The sequence below is a fragment of the Magnolia sinica genome, chromosome 4, assembly GCF_029962835.1.
Source record: "Magnolia sinica isolate HGM2019 chromosome 4, MsV1, whole genome shotgun sequence".
Lineage (NCBI taxonomy): Eukaryota > Viridiplantae > Streptophyta > Magnoliopsida > Magnoliales > Magnoliaceae > Magnolia > Magnolia sinica.
Genome location: NC_080576.1, coordinates 9,118,273 through 9,140,464, shown reverse-complemented (window position 1 = coordinate 9,140,464; position 22,192 = coordinate 9,118,273). Strand labels below are relative to the sequence as shown.

The 22,192-nt window shown below is 40.4% G+C and overlaps 1 protein-coding gene across 2 annotated transcripts; it reads right to left on the bottom strand.

The window, feature by feature from the left end:
* Positions 1–34: 34 nt before the first annotated feature.
* LOC131242366 (ATP-dependent RNA helicase DEAH11, chloroplastic-like) lies at positions 35–21,274 on the bottom strand. Of its 2 annotated transcripts, none has more exons than XM_058240957.1 (3): positions 20,377–21,274; positions 14,248–17,437; positions 35–1,334 (listed from the first exon to the last, which is right to left on the bottom strand). In XM_058240957.1, exons 1-3 carry the CDS (start codon positions 21,109–21,111, stop codon positions 112–114), a joined length of 5,148 nt encoding a protein of 1,715 aa, XP_058096940.1. In that variant the 5' UTR covers positions 21,112–21,274; the 3' UTR covers positions 35–111. The 2 variants fall into 2 exon arrangements, with proteins under 2 accessions (XP_058096940.1, XP_058096941.1); XM_058240958.1 differs by having other exon boundaries at positions 14,248–17,502; positions 20,377–20,519.
* Between the last annotated feature and the right edge of the window lie 918 nt (positions 21,275–22,192).

Here is a 22,192-nt window from a genome sequence, read left to right as displayed (position 1 = left end):
GTGAGAAACAGAGAGGGACAACTATCTTCTACTCTAACACAAACCATATATATTAACATATACACAAGGAAATATATACAAGAGTTTGTATGATGGAAGGGGCATAGGATCTTATATAATAGCTAGGTGTATGTTTCTCAAGTGCCCATAACATTCATCACTGCTAAGGAAGTACTCCAAACAGACCCAGCAAATGTGTCTGCCACACCTGCATTCTATATGGTTACAGCCCTCTGCCTTCTCAATTGTGTAGCCACACATGGGGCAGTTCTTTACATGGTCCTTACCCTTCCGCCACTCCATCAATGACGTGTCCGGGTCTTCCTTGAACTCCCTATACCTCTCACAAGTTATCGAAGGATGGTACTCCAAATGACACTTCCTGCACGTCTCGACAAAGCAGGCACCGCAGGCAAATGGCGGTTGCTCAGCTGCTGCTTCTGGATCTGCCACCTGATAGACTGCGGGGCAGTCGGGCGACGGGCAAAATCTGTAAGCCCCACCGCTCGCTGCCACAAATGCCCCGAGAGATGCCCTGAAAAGATCCTCCAACTTATCAGGTGGCAGTAGACTCCTCAAATCCACAAGCAGGATATGCCTCCTGCACCCCTCAGAAGCACAGCACAGGGGGAACCCATCGTGGCTCTTTATGGCAGACTCAAACTGGTCCACCAAGCACATCCGGCAGAAATCATGCCCGCAAGCTTCAAGCCGGTAGCAGTCCTCCACCTCACACAAGCAAATTGGGCATGTGACTTCTCCGATGGGCAGCTCAGCCAGCCTACCGCTCAAAGATTGAGCCACCTCAAGAATTATATCCTCCACTTTTTGCTTCAAGTCCTTGCTTCCTCGGACAAAGAGGATATGGAAGCGAGTGTTGAGCACAAACTCTGCCCCAGGGACCTTCTCCTTGAGCCCATGGAGATCCGGCCCAAATTTTAGAACTACCTCTTTCATCAAGCCATGTGGCAGATCCCCGCCTCGGAGGCGAATTTCAAGTTGCTTGTTTTCATGAAGAAGTAACAGTGCTTGGACCAATTTCCGCTCAGCCATGGCTACATCCCTGTGAGAACCGAAGATTTTAACATTCTGGTTCTGCTTGTCATGCAGAATATACGTCCTCGTCTCTCGCTGCAAACTCTTCATGAGTGCAATGCCTTCTCGGGAGAACAACAGCTGTATGACATTTGCAGTGAGGCTCGGGTGAGATATAATCTTCCCTTTCATTAGCTGCTCCAGCGGTTTTCTTAGCTCTGCCACAATTTTTGTGGCATTTGATGATATCTTTACCCGATAGGAACCATTCTCATTCTGATCCAGATTACAAGATACACCTGCATAATCAGAAGATAGCAACAACTTGTCAGTGCTTGTAACTGCTTTCATTTATGAAACTGCATCTCTATTACCATTTGGTCCATGAAACCAGACCCAAAAAAATATCTTTGATTCCCCCATCCATCCATTCAACCATCATACAGTTATATTCATAGATACATACACATAAATGTATCATACGATAATATACATATGCAGGGATGGACTTGTTTCAGACCATTCATCCGATGCACTCTATCATTATTTGGCCACAAACCAAAAAAATTGCCTTTTCTGGACAATCCTACCCATTCCCGACTGTCTTATCAATGAACTTTTCATTCAAGATAAGCCATTGCTAGCCTGTCTTTTAGTGTCCGTTTATACAAAACCGGTTAACCAGGATTGTCCAACCACTGATCTTCTTTTTTTAAAGGTCCATTCCCAATTGGACCTGCTGAACATATGGTTAGGATATCATCTACATATCTAAGGCATATGGTTAAGAAATAAAACTTTAGAGTGAGAATGGATCTGATTGAATAAAATATCAGAACAATAGAAAACGGATAAGTTGGAATTATGCTTCAGGAAGGGCTCCTTTCTTGGATGCCTAATTAGAATATAGTTCTAAACTCTGTGATTCAACTGAAACGCCACTCAGTGAGACAGCAAGCCAAGAGAAACTCACTCACAATTGTGACTCAGTCCAGGTCGACAAGGCTTGCTAACTAAGTCAACTCCATGTGATTTGCAGAGACATTACTCACCTAGTCAACCTTTCTAAAAATAATAAATAAATAAATAAGGGTTAAAAAAGGCCAGTGAGTTTCAAGCTCACGAGCTTTTGCAAAGGATGCAAAGATCTCCAGCAGTACACTGGCTGTAAAGAAGTTAGCATTAGCACTTTGATATATTTTACCTAACATGCCAATTTTAAATAATTGTTACCATTTCAGATAGTTTATTTTAATTATTAAATGCCAAATTGAGTCATGTAAATACTCGGTCGAGTCTTCGAGACGGTTCAAGTTCTACAGTGTCTGAACTACACATTAGGATGGGGAATCTCAGTCTAATTTGGGAAATAGAAAGTGAGACCGAGGTGTTGAACATTACTGTGGATGGGCATCCTCTTGGTCCTCTTGGTTTATGCTTTTGGAGAACCCATTTTCATGCTTGGTTTAACTCAGGGGTTGGGTCAAAATACCAGTTCATACCAATGTCACCTAAACGATCAACCCCTACATTTCCCATTCCGATTTGTGCAATTTGGATTATGGGTAATTTGCAATTCAGATTGCTACTTTGAACCACCCGAATTTATGGTTCTACACCTTTATTGTTGATTAATTTGTAATGCAAATTTATATTTACAATGTAGAGATTTTGTACTTTGCTTTATTCGGTAGTATGCATATAATATAATGCTATGCATGCTGCGTTTATAATAATAGCATTAATGATTTCATATATAAACTGCAAAAGATGTTTTGGACATCTAAAGAAAAAAGTCAATCATACAAGGAAACTTGATGGTAGAATGATGATGCACAAAAAACTATTCATGAGAAATGTTTATGTTTAAAAGCCTTGAAAGGGACTAGAAACAATGACAATTTTAAACAATATAGAAATGCCAAAAAGATTACTAAGAAAGTAGCAAGTGAAGCTATAACTTAAGGCTTAGGACGATCTTTACAATAGATTGAGTACAAGAGAAGGTGAGAAAGATATCTTCAAACTTGCAAAAAATTGTGAGAGAGGAAGGTTAGGGGCCTAAACCATACTAGATGCATTTAGAGAGATAACCGAAGGATACTAGTAAAGGACAATGAGATCAATGAACGAGGGAGAAGCTATTTTAAGAACCTTGTTAAATGGCAACCACTCTGATAGCGCAAGTATCGATCCCTAGTGGGGGTGGCTAACAGTGAAGTGTGAACTGACAGTGGGGTGTACTAACAAGCTAACAAAAAAATTTTAAAAAAGAGTACAAAAGGAACCATAAACTCAAAGACATTGGAGACCAATGATACTTCTATAATATAAGGACATCTAAAGTGAAAGAAGCTTTGCAAAAAAAAAAAACGAAAACAAGAAAGGCCCTCGGACCAAATGGTATGCCAATTAGAGGTTTGGAAGTATTGGGAGATGCTAGGTTATTTTGATTGACAAAGTTGCTCAGCAATATTTTAAGATTGAATGCTAGACGAACTGAGGAAAATTAGCATGGTACCTATTTCTAAGAATAAAAGAGAGATACAGAGCTGCACTAACTATCATGTGATTAGACTTATGAGCCATGCTATGAAACTTTGGGAGAGAGTGATTAAGGACTAAGGCATGCGACGGATGTCTGAGAAAATTAGTTAGGTTCCATGCATGGGTACCACTGGAGCTATTTTCCTACTTAAATAATTGATGAAGAAATATGGAAGAGATAGGATCTCCACATGGTCTTTGTTGACTTAGAGAAAGCATGTGATAGGATACCTAGAGAGCAAGGTATTCCATAATAGTAATGGTGGCCGACCACCTCCATTATTGTTACAACATGAGTTGTACCGGCCGTTTCAGCTTTTAAAAAAGCAAAAAACTATTTCGGCCCTTATGGGGCCAGTATGGATCAATTTTTCCATAACGGCTGTTAAAATTACCATTATGTAATGGTCGTTAGGGAACCATTTTGGGATACCTTGCTAGAGAGTTAATTTGGTGGATGTTGGAAAGAAAGAATTAGCAAAACGATGGAGCGGTAACAAATATGAGGACCACTAACGCAGAGAAAAGTGAGTTCCCAATTATTTTAAGCTTGCACCAGGGATCGTTATTGAGCCCAAACCTTTTTGCATTGGTAGTGAACAAGTTAATGAGGCATTGCAGGAAGAAATCTAATGTTGTATATTATTTACAAATGACATAGCTTTGATGGACAAGACTAGGGCAACGTAAACACGAAGCAAGATTTATGAAGGGGTTCTTTAAAATCCAAAGGATTTAAAATTGGTAAAACCAGAACAAAGTATATGGATTGCAATTTTAGTAACAATAGGATTGAAAATAAGAATTAGTTAAGATTGTTAACCTCAAAGACTTGCAAAATGACCACTTTCAAAACCGGGGTCAATAATTCGTGAGTGGAGAGATTGAAAAGGATATTTTCCATAGAAAAGGATGTTGCCCTAAGGATGTACCTTGGGAGTTTTAAATGATCGCCGAGTACCATTCAAACTAAAAGGGAAGTTTTATAGAATAGCTATAAGACCAACCATGCTTTAGGGAACAAATTGTGGGCAACTAAAGAACAAAATTTCATAAGACGACTATAGCTGAAATGAGGATGTTGAGATGGATGAGCGGCAAGATGAGGAAGGATAGAATTAGAAACGAATGCATTCAAGGGAACTTAGGAGTAACGCCAATAGGTGATAAGATGAGGGAAAGTAGGCTTAGATGGTTTGATCATGCAATGACGACCAAGAACCGTGTCGGTTAGGAGTGAATTGATACAAGTTAAAGCCTTTAACAGGGCAAGGGGAAGGCCCAAAAAGATCTGGATGGAGGTAGTAAGAAAAGACCCGATGACCTATGGTCTAACTGAAGGTATGGCCCTTGATAGAGTGGAACAGTGGAATAGGATTCATGTAGGCGACCCTAATTAATTAGGACATGGCTTACATGATGATGACGATTATTCCATATATAAATTGCAATATGAATATATATATATATTGATATTGCATACACTTAGTATATGTCTTGGAGCAACCCACATTATCCCACCCCCACTGTACCATGTATTGGAGGAACTTGCCACATACCCATACCATGTATTGAAATGAACCATGTAAGGCCGTTAACGGGTCGTGTACCCAGTTTAACCAGGTCCAAGGCCTTTCAAGTCAAGATTTTAGGGCATAGTCCTAGATCCAATTTGGTTTGGGTATCTGTTGGGTACCCATCAGGTCTTTAGACTTGGTTTTGAGTCAAACCCATGTCAAATAAGGGTATTCACAAGGTTGGGCCCACTTAAATGGATAAATTAGATTACATGCGTGCGCCAATTTGACACATCTAAGGCATACATGAGCTCTTTTACATGTGTGGCTTAGCAAACCTCATTTCACTGCTAGAATAATTAATATATTTAATAATGTAATATTACTATTAAAATTAATTGGACCGAATCCAAACTCAGCCCAATTTTAACTAGGCCCAAGAATGTGGGCAAGGGCCACGACCCAGCTAGATACATTTCTTAATCGAGTCCAAAGTAGCACAACAAAACCTGGCCCAATCTCTAAACGACTCTGAGAAGTTGACCAAGACCTATTAAAATCGACATGGTTCGGGTACTCGTTGACAATCTGGACCCACAAGGTAACCTTGGTTCGCACATTTTTCTAGGGATAAATAGGAGTTAGTCCAACCATGACATGTATACTAGGATTGGCCAAGGAGTAGGGTTGTTAATGAACCAAGTTGAGGTCGGGCTGGGGTCTTGGCCTATCAAGTCAAACATAGGCCTAAGCTTCGCTTAGGCCTATCCGGCCAAAATAAACGCGCTCAAGCCCAAGCTCAGGGGTTGTCATCAACGATTTGGATCTCGTGTGTGTGTGTGTGTGTGTGTGTGATTGGTTGGAGAGAATGAGTTAGAGAGAGAATGAGATGGGAGTTGGTTGTAAATGGGGGAAAGAATGGTTACACACATGGTTATGAAAATCGATATTGTATCAACCAATACGATATCAGCTTGATACGATATGTGATATGGGGTCGTATCGGTCCAATACAAAAAATTGACCCCGTATCAGCTGATACGCCCCGTATCGATACCGATATTTGGTATTGATAATTGCAACAAACAATCCCTAAATGATATTCGGCAACATTTCCATCAAAATGGAGGATTAAAATAGCTTGTTCGAGTAGAATTTTCATAAATGATTTTTTTAATATCATGAAATGCAATTGCCCCTATGGGTATTTCCGATCTGATCGGGGTTTTCAGGTTTGTTTTTTTTTTTCCAAATATTATGTTGATTTTTCTAGAATTTCAAATATATATATATATATATATATATATATCAAATCAATTGAAATGTAATACAAAGGGAGGTATTTCCATTAGATCTACACCAGATCTAATTATATATTTGGGGTATTGTGGGAGAAATCGAAGTTGGGAAGTCGATTTGGGGAAAATCAAATCGAGTTCCCAACTTAATAATGCATGATTAATTGTTTAAAGTTATAGATCTACAAATTTTGGGCATGAACTCATTAAAAGTCGTTATTTTTCATCTTTTTTTTCTATTTTTGGGTCAATTTCTAATATATATCAATAGTTTATACCAACAAAAAAAAAAATGAACACCAGAACTCACAGTAGGTCAACCCGTAAGGACATCATTCTTACCATAGAATGATCCGATACACCATTGAATACATGGTTGAAATACAAAAAATGATAGATTCTTTGATATATCATTTTTACCCTATTTTTCTATATTTTTTTGCTTCAAAAAAATACGCACGAATACAACCCCAATACCAATACACAACACCATATCGTATCATTTTTCCACCAAGCTAATACACTGACCGATGCCATTCAAAACCATGGATACACACACACACAGACATGGGAGTTGGCTATAACTGGGGAAGAAGGGTTTGATATGGGTAGAGAGAGAGAGAGATGAGGTGGGTTGTAAATAGGGAAGATGTGTGTGTGTGTGGGAGAGAGAGAGAGGAAGAGGTATATAATATATGGGGAATGTTTGCACGATAATGTTATCACCATAATGTTAGTGGTAACAGGTGAAATAGGCCTCATGTGTTGTGAATGAGATTTGATGCATGCATCTAGTGCGCCTAATCACGTTGGGGATGGAAGGGAGGGCAAAATCCAGGCTCGTCCAATCATTAGGTGGGCCACACCATGGTGAACAATTTAGAAGTCCACTGGAAAAACCATGTTTTTTATGTAGGCCAAGGCCTACTACACTGTAAGTTAGGAAACCATGCAACATGTGTGCCCCGCCATGATGACGGTATACCAAAAATTCAACCCAACCAAACCACCAGATTGGCCCCACTGCTTGAATTTAGTACAAGCAATGGTGTTCTCAAATGGTTTCTTATGGTGTAGTGTGGGGCCCATTGTTACCCCATGCATCAAGTGGACCTTTCCATAATGATGGGATGCCCTACCAATTAGCCCAATCCAATAGTATTGTGGTAATGTTAACACAAATAAATACATATATATGTATAAATATACATGCACATACATACATGTTGGGATTTCAATCCCAAAACTTCATGTAGGGTTGGATGCACCCAATTCTAGGTTAAGCAATTAGAATCCTATAAGTTATAACTTTGGGTTTCAACATAAAAGATAGTGAGAAGGTGAGAAGAGGGACTACTAGCCATGACACTTGTTAGGAGCCCCATCTCTAAGAGTATTCACCCCCAATGCCCTAATCGTTTGCACTCTTGGGTGAAAAAAAAAAAAACACCCTTCCACACTCTTTAAAACCCTAGTGAAGAAAGAGAAGGAGGGAGAGGGAGCGTCTAGTAGGTTTGGGCAATGAGATCCCTTAGGCATATTTATAAAGCTCCCATGGGCTTTACGCACATTGTAATACCCTAAATTTTTTGCACTTGCGTATGTACACACATGTTTAAACACATGTGCATCCCAAAACTTGAACCTGTATTTCTCGAAGAGCAACACTTGAACCTATGCCTATCTGCGCACACTTGTACCCTCGTATCAACTTTCGAGACCTAATATACCCTCACATGCTCTCGAGTATTTATCATACCAACCGTCCACTTCATTTTCGAACCAATCGATCTTAGAAAACCAACTCCAAGATTATTATATCCATCCACATGCATGCTCATCCATCAATTTGAACCGTTGAAAATAGCCCTCATAGGCCTATTAACCTACCCAACCTTTCAAATTCAATGTAGAACAATCCTGTCCATTCTGAGCTTCAATTACAAATCCAAAACCCTACATATTTGTACTTTATTCACCCATTCGTCAAACTAACGGTTTCTTATCATGTGGCCCACTTGAATTCCAAATTCGTCTCATTTTTTCAACCATGCCCTATAATGATATGACTAAGCAAATGAACAGAGTGGATTCGCTCGAACCCATCTCTAGTGGAGAACCCATCTCTAGTGGGCCCCACCGCTGTTGTTTGAAAAAATTAAATATATGTGGCTGGCATGTTGATCACGCTGATCAGGTGTTGGACTAAAGACATCGAACCCCGCTCCCACTCTTCTTCCTTCTTCGTCCACATCAACCGCAAGAACCGCACCCACTGTCGATTCTCACCATCCATCATTTGGGAACCATCTTAAAGATCCAAACCATTCATCATGTTCGAGCCCCAGAGAAACCTTGACTGTGGAATTTTCCTACCTAGTTACCTCTCGTGCCGCCCATCCGAGTAGCGTATCTTCTTTATTTTCAAACTCATATCCTAGCATGATCTGCAAAACCTCATGGACGGCTTGGATTTACCTCTAACCATCACTGTGGACCCCACCTAACTCTTCTGTTACAAGAGACTCTGTGAACCATCTCCGCGATAGACTTTCACCCTCATGATGCCAGCGATGTTCACGCAAACCTTTCCTTCTCGTCCTCTTTACAGAATCCTACTACAACCAAACATTCTATCTTAGCCATCCATTTCCAATTCCAGTCATCCAGAAACAATCTAAATCGATTTAGAAAACCTGTCGAAACGCAAGAAAACCAATTTCGAACGCAACTTCCATCGAACCCCTTAGAACAGCGTGTTTTAGCCACACTCTTCTCCTCTTGAACCCATCGAGTAAACTCACCCCGACCATTGATCTGAGGGCCCCACAAGCTCCATGGGACCTATCATGACCTCCCAGAACCGTTCATTCATAGAGAAACACTTTGAAACGAAATTCACCATTATCATGCGTCAACTGCCCAATCGAACACCATCGCGATCTGATTTGCATGGGCACCTGTTTCCAACACCTAAAACATCACGTGAGGCCCCACCTAAGTAATGCAATATCATCTGATCTTCCATATTTGTCCAGCATTTTGAGATGGAGGAGCCTTGAGTGCAACTTCGTTTCCGCACACCACCGCGTTGACCTTACTCGTCGAAGCTCCCTTGTACACTACAACTTCAGAAGCTCTCAAAAACCCTATGCACCATCCAGAGTTCCAGCAGATACCTCCAGAAAACAAGAAAAACAAGAGGAGAGAGAGAGAGATTGAGAGAGAAAACTCGACTCAACTCGTCATCGAGTTGAGTTGGATGCATTCATTTCCAGCACCATGGTTGGACGTGTTTAAGGCAGAAGAGAACAAGGAGATCAAAGAAGAAAAAGAAGAAAGAAAAGAGGAGAAGAAGAAAGAGAAGGAACGAGAGGGGGGGGGGGGAAGACGGCACGGCCTCGATTGAGTCGGCCCGGCAAACGACTCAATGATCTTCACACCATGTAGCATTCGAACGGTTTCTGCTGGTACAACAGCCCGTGCACAGTGTTGGTGGGTAAGCTCTCTCAGGATTGTTAGCTCAAGCACATGTTCAAGAACATTGTTACACCGCCTCTAGGTGACTCACTGAGTTGACTCAATAAGTCAGCATGGATGTGATCTTAGATCTGATTTTAGGATCAGAGAACTCTTTAGTTATGATCGAGCTATATACTACTTGATTGGCAGGAAAATCCAATATGTTGGCATCGAACTTAACTTAGTTACATGTTGCAATTGTGTTGATTTCATCGGGTCGATCCGAGTCGGAGTCAGGTTCGATTTAAGCCAGTCACATTGAGGTCAGACTTTCATTAGATTGTTTGCTATTAGACCAGGTGGGTGATCTTCTCGGTAGAAAACGCTACGTTAAGTTGTAGATTGATTCCATTTAATTAATTATGTTATATTGTAGATTTAATTTATTTCATTTCGCTATAAGTTGTAGATTGATTCTATTTGATTATTGTTACATTTTGTAGAATGCATTTATTTGATTCTTGTACGTGTTGTAGAAGGAATTTAATCGACTTCTGTTACGTGTTGAAGAATGAAATTGTTAAATTATTACTGTGTTGAGAAATGAATTTATTGTGATTATTATTACACGTTATAGAATGGATTTGATATTGAGATCGGGGCGCTAAAACTGTCATAGTCGGTGCACTGCCATGGGTTCCCATTAATGTGATGGCGTTGGAGTCCCTAAAACGGTCTTGGTCAATGCATTGCCTTAGGACCTCCTTGTTATGTTGTCAGAATCCCTAAGGAGCTGTTTAGATAGGAGTAAATGGATGTAAATGGGTGTAATTGAGAGTAAATGAAGGTAAATGGTAATTGAGGTGTATTTTGATGGAAGTAAATGCATGTAAGTGGAATGAAATGAGAGTAAATGAAATCCTCTCTACAAGTGAGGATTTGGAAGTAAATGGGGTGAAATGCCTTTTTGAGCTCCCTCAAAGAGTCACGCGTGTAAAACAAAGGTGCCGCACCGCACATGTCCGCCACACGTGTCATGCTAATGATACTTCAAAATAATCCAACAATCTGCTACATCACTAAAATCACACCAAAAGAATGATCTAAACCGTCCAAAGAATGGCCAAATAAATGGACGATTAAAAAAGTTGGCAAGTTGCTTGTTTATGATCCTTACATATGTGGCTTACCCGAGGCTCAACCATCCATTATTTATTCTTCTATAACGTGCCTACTAGTGATATCATGCTATATTTGATATTAACGTAGAATTTTCAATTTTGAGAATGATATGACCCTACGAGCCATCGCACTCACAGCCCCTTAGATTGTGTTGTAGGGTTTGAGTATGAATAGCCATAGAGGCAAAATTGAAGATTTTACTTTTTGTTTATTTTAGGACTGGTTGAATTTTAATGTATTTTGTTATTAGCTTAGCTTGTTTTTGCATTTCAATGTAACAAAGAATACTAGTGAAAGCTTGAGAATGGATTATGAAATTTAAATTAATGAGAATTATTTTACTTCCTTAGTTTTGGCTTTGAATACCTGTGGAATTGAATGGAATTTATGTGTATTGAAATATATTTGTTTTACAATTAGTTCACGGATCCTCGGATTCAAATTCGGGTCTGGCAAACTCAGTTACCAAATTTCGGGGCGTGACACACATGGGACTCCTATTTTCACATACATGTGGGCCATCATCAACCACTTGCGTAAAGGAGATCTTTGCATAAATACTCTTATCCTTTGGAGTTAATCTGTCCATATATCCTTCCACACCATCATCACCCTACTGTCTTGTGGGCCTAGGCCTCAAACATGGACCCAACTTGATGATCTTGAAGATCCACCACTGGATAAGTGAAATGCCACAACCAAAAGAAAACCAATTTACTTAAAAGACATAATACACTTGTTTTCTTTTGTAGAAACCAATTTAATGAAAATCTTTAAACCCAAAAGACTGCATGTGCACATGACTAATTGGCTCTATCAATCCAAGTGGTCTTCATCAGTAAAATGGTCCACACAAGAGATTTACATTGTGAATTCCTTATTAGACTAACATAGGACTACATGCTTCCCCTATAAGAAACCCAATATCATCTCGGGTCTAGAGAATGACAGCATGTGTCAAAGCCATCCTAGGATATAACAAAGTCTCGATGTCCAGCCCTTAGGTCAAAGGATGTACGGACAGGGTACATGGAAGTGCGTGATCACATAATGGGACCTAAGAGCATTCTTTCATATGGTCCCGTGTTTGGTGATCCAACTACCAATGTTGAGAGCACTCATGTACTAACGTGAGTATCCAACTCAAATTGCCCAGGAAAAGGACAACACTGCTAAGGCAATCATCCAATACCATGGAAACCTCCTCAGTCCTCACACTTCTGCCAAGGCATGATCGGTTTTGAAAAAAAATCTCATATACAAGGAACATCATGCCCTATCTCTCCTATGTCATTGGCTTGACCACATGCACAAGGCCTGATAAAATGTCTATAATGAACTGCATGGATCTATCCATACTACACAAACAAGTATAACCCATAATGTTTCATATCCACAAACATGATTACAAATCATTTTCATTACTTGAGTCAATTAACCTATGTTTGTTAATAACATGGAATACAATGGGCTTCCCAGCAGCACATAATCCAAAAATACGTGCGTATTTACATTGCATGCATATATACATGCACACAAATACACATAAAAACCCTAAACGGGTCATGCGACGGACTTGTGCCGGGAATGAGCTCTTTTAGACACAGCACAAGCCTGGTCTGGTACATCAACAGGCTAAAATTTTAGGGTTGGACCTCGCCCTTGGTCCAGAAAAGCCAACCCAAGCCTGGTCTGAAGTGGCCTAGCCCGAAAGCCGATTGGGACAGCCTGCCAAAGAACAGGATGGAGTCCTCATTCAGCATCGTCATTGTAACAAATATAAAACTACCATGAAAGACTATGTAGCTCAATCAATTTCTTGCATTGGACAGGTTGAAGAAGTCCATTTCGATATAAATATCAGCCCTCACTTTCACAGGTTATCAAGAAAACTACTGAGCAAAGTGATTGTTGATTGCAGCCTGAAATTTCTAGAGTTTCCTGCACATCTGCTATTTCATGCATTAATCTACAGACCAAGGAATTTTGTAGCTCATAGTCAGCTTACAAACCATGTGTAATTCCGCATGTTTTGGTTGAGCTCTGGTGGTAAAACAGTCAAAGTTCAGTAACCTACTGCAGAAAAAATGGGATTGCTGAAGTGCACTTACCTACTTGTTCTATGGTGCTGTCAACACGAACAAATCCAAGGGCACGTTTAGGTACCACCTAAAATTGGGTATAATCAGCTTTTCTCCAAGAGGCAATAGGCGTTGTCAACGCCTGTAGGAACTTGGAACCACAGTTATACCACAGTTAAAGTTGTGCCCATGATTGTCGCCTGCCATTTTTAAGCAAAGGGCCTGATTTTTAAGGAAAGAACCTTTCTCCTGATCGCACTTCATGTTGATAGTTTGGACATTGCCCATGTCACACATTCGCACGTGTGCAGGAAACGGTGTATTGCCACCTCCCCAAATGATTTTTTTTCTGCAAAAGAGGGTGGGGGCAGTTTTTTCTGGCATGCCAGCCATGCATGTAGAAATCAAACCATTCCATTTTTGGGTGGCACCCAAACACAACCTAATGGTGTTTATAGGAGTCATTTGTATAGCATCAAAATAGATTTTTATCCTTCTTATGCCAAAAGGGTGTACTTCTAATCAGAAACCCAGCTCTTGTAAATTCTGAAGCTTTGTGGAATCTAAATTAACAATCTGAATATGATTTGATGTATTTAACTAAATAATTTCATTAGAAGTCAACAAGCATTCAATCTAAATAAAACAGTTTTCAAGCGATTCCATTCATTTTATAGATTTTTCTCAAACTACTGTTGATTTATCTACTTTGAAGGTAGAAATTCTGAAGACCTTACTAACACATCCCATTCTTAGTCATGTTAAAATGTCACTAAATGCCACAACTTCATCAAGGTGGAATCATTAACAAAAAAACAAAACAAAACAAAACCCAAAAAAAAAAAAAAAAAAATGAATATGTGAAGCATGATATGTTTCATTCTAGAAATTAAACTGAGAAAATTTTTAGATGAAATTTGCAATAAAATAGCCTTGAGAGAGATCAAGGAACAGTAGTGCAGCAAAATCCACTTGGAGTAGCAAGCAACATAAACAGAAATATAAAAAAGAAAACATAGAAAAGAAGAAAAGTTGCTTGAATGCTAGGAAATAAAGAAATAATGAAACCCAGTAATTTCCAAAAGAAAAGGAAAATATTTCTTAGCAATTGAGTTTTTGAAGTACCTTTCCGACGGTTGAAGCTTTCAACGAAAGCATCCAGTTGTTTCTTAATGACAAAGTAGACAGGAGCAGGGCAAGATACAGAGCTGTGAAACACCTGCTGGCATTGTATCTTTTGCCACGGAAGACAACCAGGAAGAACTTCCCCTTCGATATGTTGTAAAGCCTTTGCTGCCTCCAGATGTAAACTTCCATCAAATGTGATCAAAGCTTTCATCCAATAATCCTTTGGGTCAGGGGGGAACACTTGGACCCTGCAATTACAGGTAGCAAAGTTCTTGCTAGGCATGAAGGGAGCAATCAACCTAAGAAGCGCATCTGCACATACGCCACCTGCAGGTTGACTGACAGGTTCCCCTCTTAACAAGTAAACATCTATGATTCTCCTCTTTGTTGCATTCCTCAAAGCCTGTAGTATTTCGGTTTCCAAAACATCTTTGTCCAGTCCGCTGATGATTGCACAGTCCATGTATTTCTTGCCAATTTCACAACGAACAAACCTTCCTCTAATCAGCAATGCGGAGCAATCCTCAACAATACAATCTAGATCCTCCATTGCACATCTGACTATCGCAATCCCCCTGCTAGGCTTGCGTGGCCAACAAACCTTGGCCTTTACTGCAGGAAAGGGGAATGCTTTAGGATCACCTCCAAAGGAGGTCCTTGAAGGGAATACATTGAGCAAGCCACCACATAGTTCTACTGCATTCAGCTTTGCTACAGCTTTTTCAGCAGACTCAGGAGTGAGAAATGTTATCTTGCCCCACTTTTCTGAGTCCTCACCTTCTTGTCCACTGCTTGGATATCTATAGAAGCTAGCTATGTCAGGGGCACATTTGTCAAACATCATCAGAAGTTCCTTGTCATCCAGATGATGTGCATTTGCATGGCAAACTTCAACAGTTAAGTATCTCTTCTCCAGTTCCAGATGCTTAATTTCAGCACCAGCACCAAACAATGCCACAGAGGGAGAAAAATCAGGTCCCCCACGAAATAAGCATTTCTCAATGCATTCATCTCTTAGCCATTTTGCTTCATACTCTAAGGCATCATTCACAAGGTTAGAAACCTTTTCCATATCTTTTGATGAGGCATATATGTTTATCTCTTTTTTGTCAAAGCCAACAACAATACCTATGCGGCTATCATTGCAATCCTTCTGAAGACGTGAAACAAGACAATGCAGACTGTTGTTCTGTTTACCACAGAACCTTCTCAAGATATTATTGCGAACTCCCACAATTACTTTCTCTTGCATCCTTCGGCTTTCCAACTCTGAGACATCAAATGGAGGAGGCGGCTGAAGTGCAAGTAAGCATTCATAGTCGAAAGCAGTTACACAAACCAAATACTGATTTGACATGGAAAGAAGTTCACCAAAAACCACCCAACTTGGTTTCTGACCATACATTAGCAATGAACATGAAGGATGGAGTTGTACATGTTGTCTCGTTAAAGCCACTTCATAACCAAGCCGGTCATATCCAGAATACATGGCTACATTTTCTGCAAGGGATGAAAGTATAACCTTCTTCAACACATTATCATGTATTGTAGGAACATGGGGATCCCACTTCCAGTAACTCGGAACAATCATTCTGAGTTCATGCTGAAGACAGCGTTCCAACTCGGAAACAGTCTCCATACACCTTCGCATGGATTTTGCATTGATGCTATTCTTCCAACACCACTGATTTTTACTCTCTTGGCACTCCTCCCATTCCTTATAAACAGATAGCAGAGTAAAGAGGTCCCCATTACGATGACAAAACTGTACCTTAAGGCAGTCTGACTTTGATTTCTCTTCATCAGTACCAACTCTGCAAAATATGCTACTGGCATTTGCCATAACAGCAGCAAGAACAAGACCCTCTCTGCCCAAACCATGATCAAAGCTACCGAGAATAAGTTTCCCGAGCCGAGGTTCAATACCCAACTTGACCAGCTGGTGACCAATATCAGTAAGTTCCAAAACATTATCTTCTTTTTTTAAATGCTCCGAAACAGTATCTTTAAAGACAACAGCACCCAATTGAATAAGATTTTTGATAGCCATTTTGATTGCATCTGGACTTGGTGCATCAACAAAATCAAAATCCTGGACATTCTTGATACCCAAGGAAAGAATCCTCAGAACGGCAATGCCCAGGTGAACTTTACGGATTTCAGGTTCCAGATGACATGGCATTGATTGAAAATCATCTTCAGAGTAAAGCCTGTAACACCTTCCAGGTTCTGTTCGCCCAGCCCGGCCAGCACGCTGATTTGCAGAACTTTGGCTGATGCTGCAAACTCTAAGCACATTCATACCATTTCCAGGTTCGAATCTACTCTCTTTAACCATGCCAGAGTCAACCACGTATTTAACACCGGGAATTGTCAGAGATGTCTCTGCTAAATTTGTGGCAAAAATAACTTTTCTCTTTCCAGGATAATTTAGAAAGACACGATTTTGTTCTTCACAAGAGAGCTTTCCATGGAATGCCAGTGCAACAGCAGAAGGGTTTTGAAAATTCTCACAAGCCCACTCCACTTCCATTTGAGAAGTTAAAAAGACAAGAATAGCAGCACCATCATCCTCAGTTTTGTGGATCTGAGTCACCATCTTAACAGCATCAGAAACGTACGAAGGACAATTGCCAGGATAAGGTTTTGAAACCGTCGCTGACCTCTCTGCAGATACATTTGGAACATTTCTGATGTCAACAGGGAAGTTCCTCCCCATCACATGGAAAGTGTTGCAGTCAAAGAAGTAGTTTGAAAGCTTGCTTGCATCAGCTGTGGCAGACATTATAATAAGTCTCAAATCAATCCTCTGAAGAAGCAATTTCTTAACCAGTGCCAATAGGAGATCAGTGTTCAAACTTCTTTCATGGGCCTCATCTATAATGATGTATGAAATGTTATCCAAATTCATATCGTACATGAAGTACTGAAGGAGACAGTGATCCGTCATAAATATTACTTCATGGTTGAATCCTTGAACAGATGAGTATGTCGGATAACAAATCACTGAATTTTTGGCATAGCACCCATTACTTTCTTCCCTAACTCTCTGTGCCAAAGACAACGCAGCAATCTTGCGGGGCTGAGTACATACGATTGACCCATTAGCAGCTAGTCCTGAATCAGCAAGATATTGAACCAACTGTGTACTCTTCCCAGAGCCTGTTTCCCCAATCAAAACCATTACCTGTGATAGTGTAAAGACGTGAAGTTGGAAGCTGACTTCTGGAATGGAAAAGGTGTTGCATATCTCTGCTACACATTAATGAATTCAAATTCCCAAACAAACTTTAAAACATGTAACATGTGAAGATACAGATAAAAGATTACCCCATATTCTGATATGTGGTACTAGCATAGGGAAGGAAGAAAAATAAATAGTTCATGCCTCTTTTCAGTACTCTGTAATTCCTAGCCATGCTCACATATTCTCCCATGCTTCCAAAGAAAATCACTTTTGAGCATATAAAAATTTATAAATAAATAAATAAAACAAGAGTTGTATGATGTCAGCCCAAGCATATGTGATCCAAACCGTTGATCTGATAGGTCTCCATCGTGGATGGATTGTGCCATAAATAATCTCCCCATTGGAATCCATAGGTGCCTTCAAACAGAAGGTTGAGAAAACAATATAGCAAGATTCCACGTTCGATGGCAGAAAGACAAATGATTCAAAGCAAGTTATCTGGATCATGGGTTGCTCTAGTACGTGGTATGGAGACAAGTAAGCACTACACTGCTTCCTCCAATAAATGGTATGCTAGGAGTCGGTGTATCATATGGGTGGGTGGGTCCAGTGCATATTACTAGGTATAACTGTGCAGTTATATATCCAAAACGTGTTGTAATTTATAAACTAAAGGAATGAATATTGTTGTAATGTAAATCCTACATGCATGGTGTATATAATGTATATGTCTGATACTTCATAAATCAAAGTATATCTCTGTACATTCTACATATGAATTTGATTACAAGTTAATCTACAATAGGATTGTAAACCATAAGTTCAGTCAAGTAAAAATATCTATTAGGTTCATAAATTACCCATAGGCTGGATCGCACGGTTCAGAGTGGAAAATATAGGGGTTTGTTTTAGAAATCATTGATTTGAGCATGGTAATATGTCTAGATGATATGTTCGCAGAAGCTCACTTACACGCTGCCGCCTGCCTACTTGGATGTAGGCCGTAAGTTACTAACAAGTGGTTTTTTGTGTTTGGGCAATCTGTAAATCTATTACAGGCAAGATGTTGCGTATTCATGCCAAATAGAGCTTGGGTGATGAGATCGTTCTAAAATCTTATAATCACATAAGAAACCTTGACACAAAATACACTATTGAGTTGAGCCTATCTAGATGAATCTTTAAACCGATTCTTAAGCTAAATCAATCTTCAAATGGGCCACAAAAGTGGGCCTACATATTAAATATGCTTGTAATGTGGAGCAACAAGTTAATATAAGCAACAAAGAAATTAAAAAATACTAATAATAAATCCATAAATAAGTCTTAATTACCACAATCCAAAAATAGGCTATAGGCCATAAGTTTTTTTTTTACACACACATACTCACGCCGTAGTGGGATTTCACCACCTATGGATACTCAAACCCTTGACCGGGTGTTGAAACTCCTGAGAGTCTACCAGCAAGAGTAAGGATCCAAATAGGCCATAAGTTACTTACATGTAAGTGGTTTTTTGTGTTTGGGCAACCCGCAAATCTATTACAGGCAAGATGTTGTGTATTCACACCAAATAGAGTTTGGGGGATGAGATAGTCCCAAAATCTTATAATCACATAAAAAACCTTGGCACAAAATACACTATTGGGTTGAGCCTATCTAGATGAATCTTTGAACCGATTCTTAAGCTAAACCAATCTTCAAATGGGCCACAAAAGTGGACCTACACATTAAATATGCTTGTAATGTGGAGCAACAACTTAAAATAAGCAACAAAGAAATTAAAAAACACTAATAATAAATCCAAAAATAAGTCTTAATTACCACAATCCCTATAGGGTCGCACACCCTCCATTTCACTTAATGCAAAATGGCATTTAGAAACCTCCCAAGCAGTAGCATATTTCAAAGTATCATCCTGTGCTGTTTAAATAGGGTGTAATGTGTGTTTAACCATAACCCCTTTTGCCAAGTTTCCAAACCGGGCCTAGACAATTCATTACATGAACCTTCCTGAAACCAACTCAACCAAGAAAAATCTCTGCTTTCCACATTTGCACGTGTCCAACGCCCCAAAACAGAATTAAAATGGAGATTCTCATAAATGCTGGACATGTACTACATTTTAGTTTAATACCCAATGATCGGCATGCTGATCGCCCAAACCTTTTTCTCAGTCACTGAAAAAGTAACTAATATACCGTTTGCACATCCCACACGATGAAGTAGACAAAGTGATTCTTGTCATACAGTGAAATATTTCACCTTATTTCATCCATCATTCACCAATATCATGATTCAAGAATCATGACATCAGGCAGAGATTTGGCAGATTCCATTGTCCAGACTGTCACCCTAACTTGCCCCTAAATTAAGTGTTTGTTAGTTCCGGACTTCCCACAAAACAAGCCCTAAACTGAGTGTCCTTAGTTCCAGACATGGCACCAAAGAGACTATACATTACGTGTCCATGCAGATATCCGACCGTCGAGTGAACCTGTGTACAAGGAACAATAGAGTGCACTCAGTTGCATGTGAAATTCGCATGCAACCCGGATCACATTCCAACATCCTGTAGAGTATCAACCCATGCACATATGGTAGACCAAGAGGTGAAAAACACCTGGCAAAAATTTCAGGCCGGACCACCCATCACGTGGGCCACAAAGTGTCAGAACCTCAGTACTTCCGATTACAGCTGCCAATTTCTTTCATACGCAGTGACCCCTAGTGATGCCCATGGTGGGGCCCGCTTTCTGCATGGTTCAGATGTCATCCACTCCACATTTGCCAGTGAGCTGGGCTGCATGTGAAATTCATACACAACAATCATCCCCGACTGTGTAATGTACATACTTACGTTTTCCCAGTTCATCACAAAACTGCAGTTTCTGGAATTTGCTTTACAAGAGAAATCTTCAAAAAACTGGCCATACCTGTTGGTGATGTATGTGCTGGAGAATCTCCTGCCTGTGTGCGTAAATCGGTAGACCGTCATTAAGCCTCCGGCATTCCCGGACCATCAAATAATGCATTCGTTCCCAATCCAAGTCGTCATTCACAAAACTAAACAGCTCCAAGCAATCGTCCTGCTTCCGCCCATCTAGCTGTGCCAGAATACAGTGCATGGCGGCCCGGAATTCATCCAGCCTCTTGTTCAGTTGCTTCCGCTCCATTTCCAGCACTGGCTTCTTGCCCTGATGCTCGGCACAAGCCATCAACGGGGTCGGGTGAGAAAGCAAGCCAGTGATTTTCGCAATCTTGTCCGTCAGGGCATCGATCTCCTTCTGGCAGCGGCGTGCCCCCTCGCCATCGAGGAGGTTGTAGGCGTGGGCCGCAAAGAGGGATTTGAGGCGCGCAGAGAGCTCATCGCGGTCGGACAGGACAGAGAACTTTGATTGGACGTCGGGGGTTAGATGGTGGGCCCCACGGAGCCGGAGGTCCCAGAAGTAGACGACGGCTTCGAGGGCGTCGCACCATTGCCGGAAAAAGAGGCGGCCGGCGACGACACCCACCTTGTAAGCGAAGAAGTTGTAGGGGTCGGTAGGGCAGCCGGCGATGAGGGACTCCACTTCGCATTTGGAGAAGCTCGGGCGGCCGGATAGAAGCTCGACGATGAAGATAGGGCGCTGGTCTTGCTGGAAATTCGGGAATCCGTTAAATCTTCTCATCTTCTCTTTCTGTGATTTTCGGAGAATTGAAAAAAACCTAGAAATTTATGAGTATCAAGTAGAATTAGAGAGAGGGGAGGAAGGGGAAAATCAGAAAAAGAAACGACGCCCTCTATGTATCTCGCGCCTTTTCATAAAAACAGAGCTATTTCCTACAATTGCAGGAAAATGACGTACGGTGATTGCCTGCGAAACCCTTCCCCATTTAATTCCGGCGAAGGAAAGCTAAGTGGGCCCCACCGTAATGTTCACGAGAAATCCACCCCGTCCATCAGTTTTTTCAGATGAGGCAGATCCAAATGTGTGTGCCGCACGACAGGAAACAGTGATGATTGAATGTTCACCGTCGATACATCCGTGGGACCACATAAGTTTTTGGATACGGCTAATATTTTTTAGTCTTCAGTTCATGAATGTTTTCATGAACGGTATGGATGACATACAAATATCAAGGTGGACCCAGCAGGTTTCAAGAGTAGTTAAACAGTCGGTATTTCCTTACTCACTTTTTTACCGTATTTGAGTTTCGGATATAACTCATCTTAGAACTTGAAAAGCGGATGGACTGGGTGGATTTCTAACCAACACAGTGCAGCACCTAGTTTTCGGTCTCAGGAAGTTTCTGCGCCGGACCCAACGGTTCGTACGCATGAATTATCACATTTCATAAAATAGTGACTTAAAACTAAACATTTTAAACGGCTGGCGCCGGTATAAATAGCTTTCAATCCTAAAATATAAGCCTCATCACATAGTCCCGACCAGTGATTAGTTGACACTCTCGTTAAATCCAGACCGTTAAAAGTTTTTTATTTTAACTATCTGCTAGATGTCCATAAATCACCCAGTTATTATATTGATTCAGTATAATTGTTGGTTTATACTGATTTAGACGGTTCAGCTTGAGTTATAGTTATGCCACGTATGCAGAAGCATGAGGAAATACGTATGAAAAATCATACTCTGCGGAGTACCAATATTAAGATTATTTTGGGAAGTTTGATAGCTGTGCTTTTCCTTTCACGGTAAGCAGATAAAAAGGGTACGTATATAAAAATTTGGGGTGTAGATATCTGATTCT

Excerpts from the sequence above, each read along its gene's own strand:
- LOC131242366 (XM_058240957.1), bottom strand. The coding sequence starts at position 21,111 with ATGAGAAGATTTAACGGATTCCCGAATTTCCAGCAAGACCAGCGCCCT. Across the intron at positions 17,438-20,376 it reads AGCACATACATCACCAACAG|GTAATGGTTTTGATTGGGGA; the intron begins GTATGGCCAGTT and ends ACACTATCACAG. Across the intron at positions 1,335-14,247 it reads AAGCTTCAACCGTCGGAAAG|GTGTATCTTGTAATCTGGAT; the intron begins GTACTTCAAAAA and ends CTGATTATGCAG.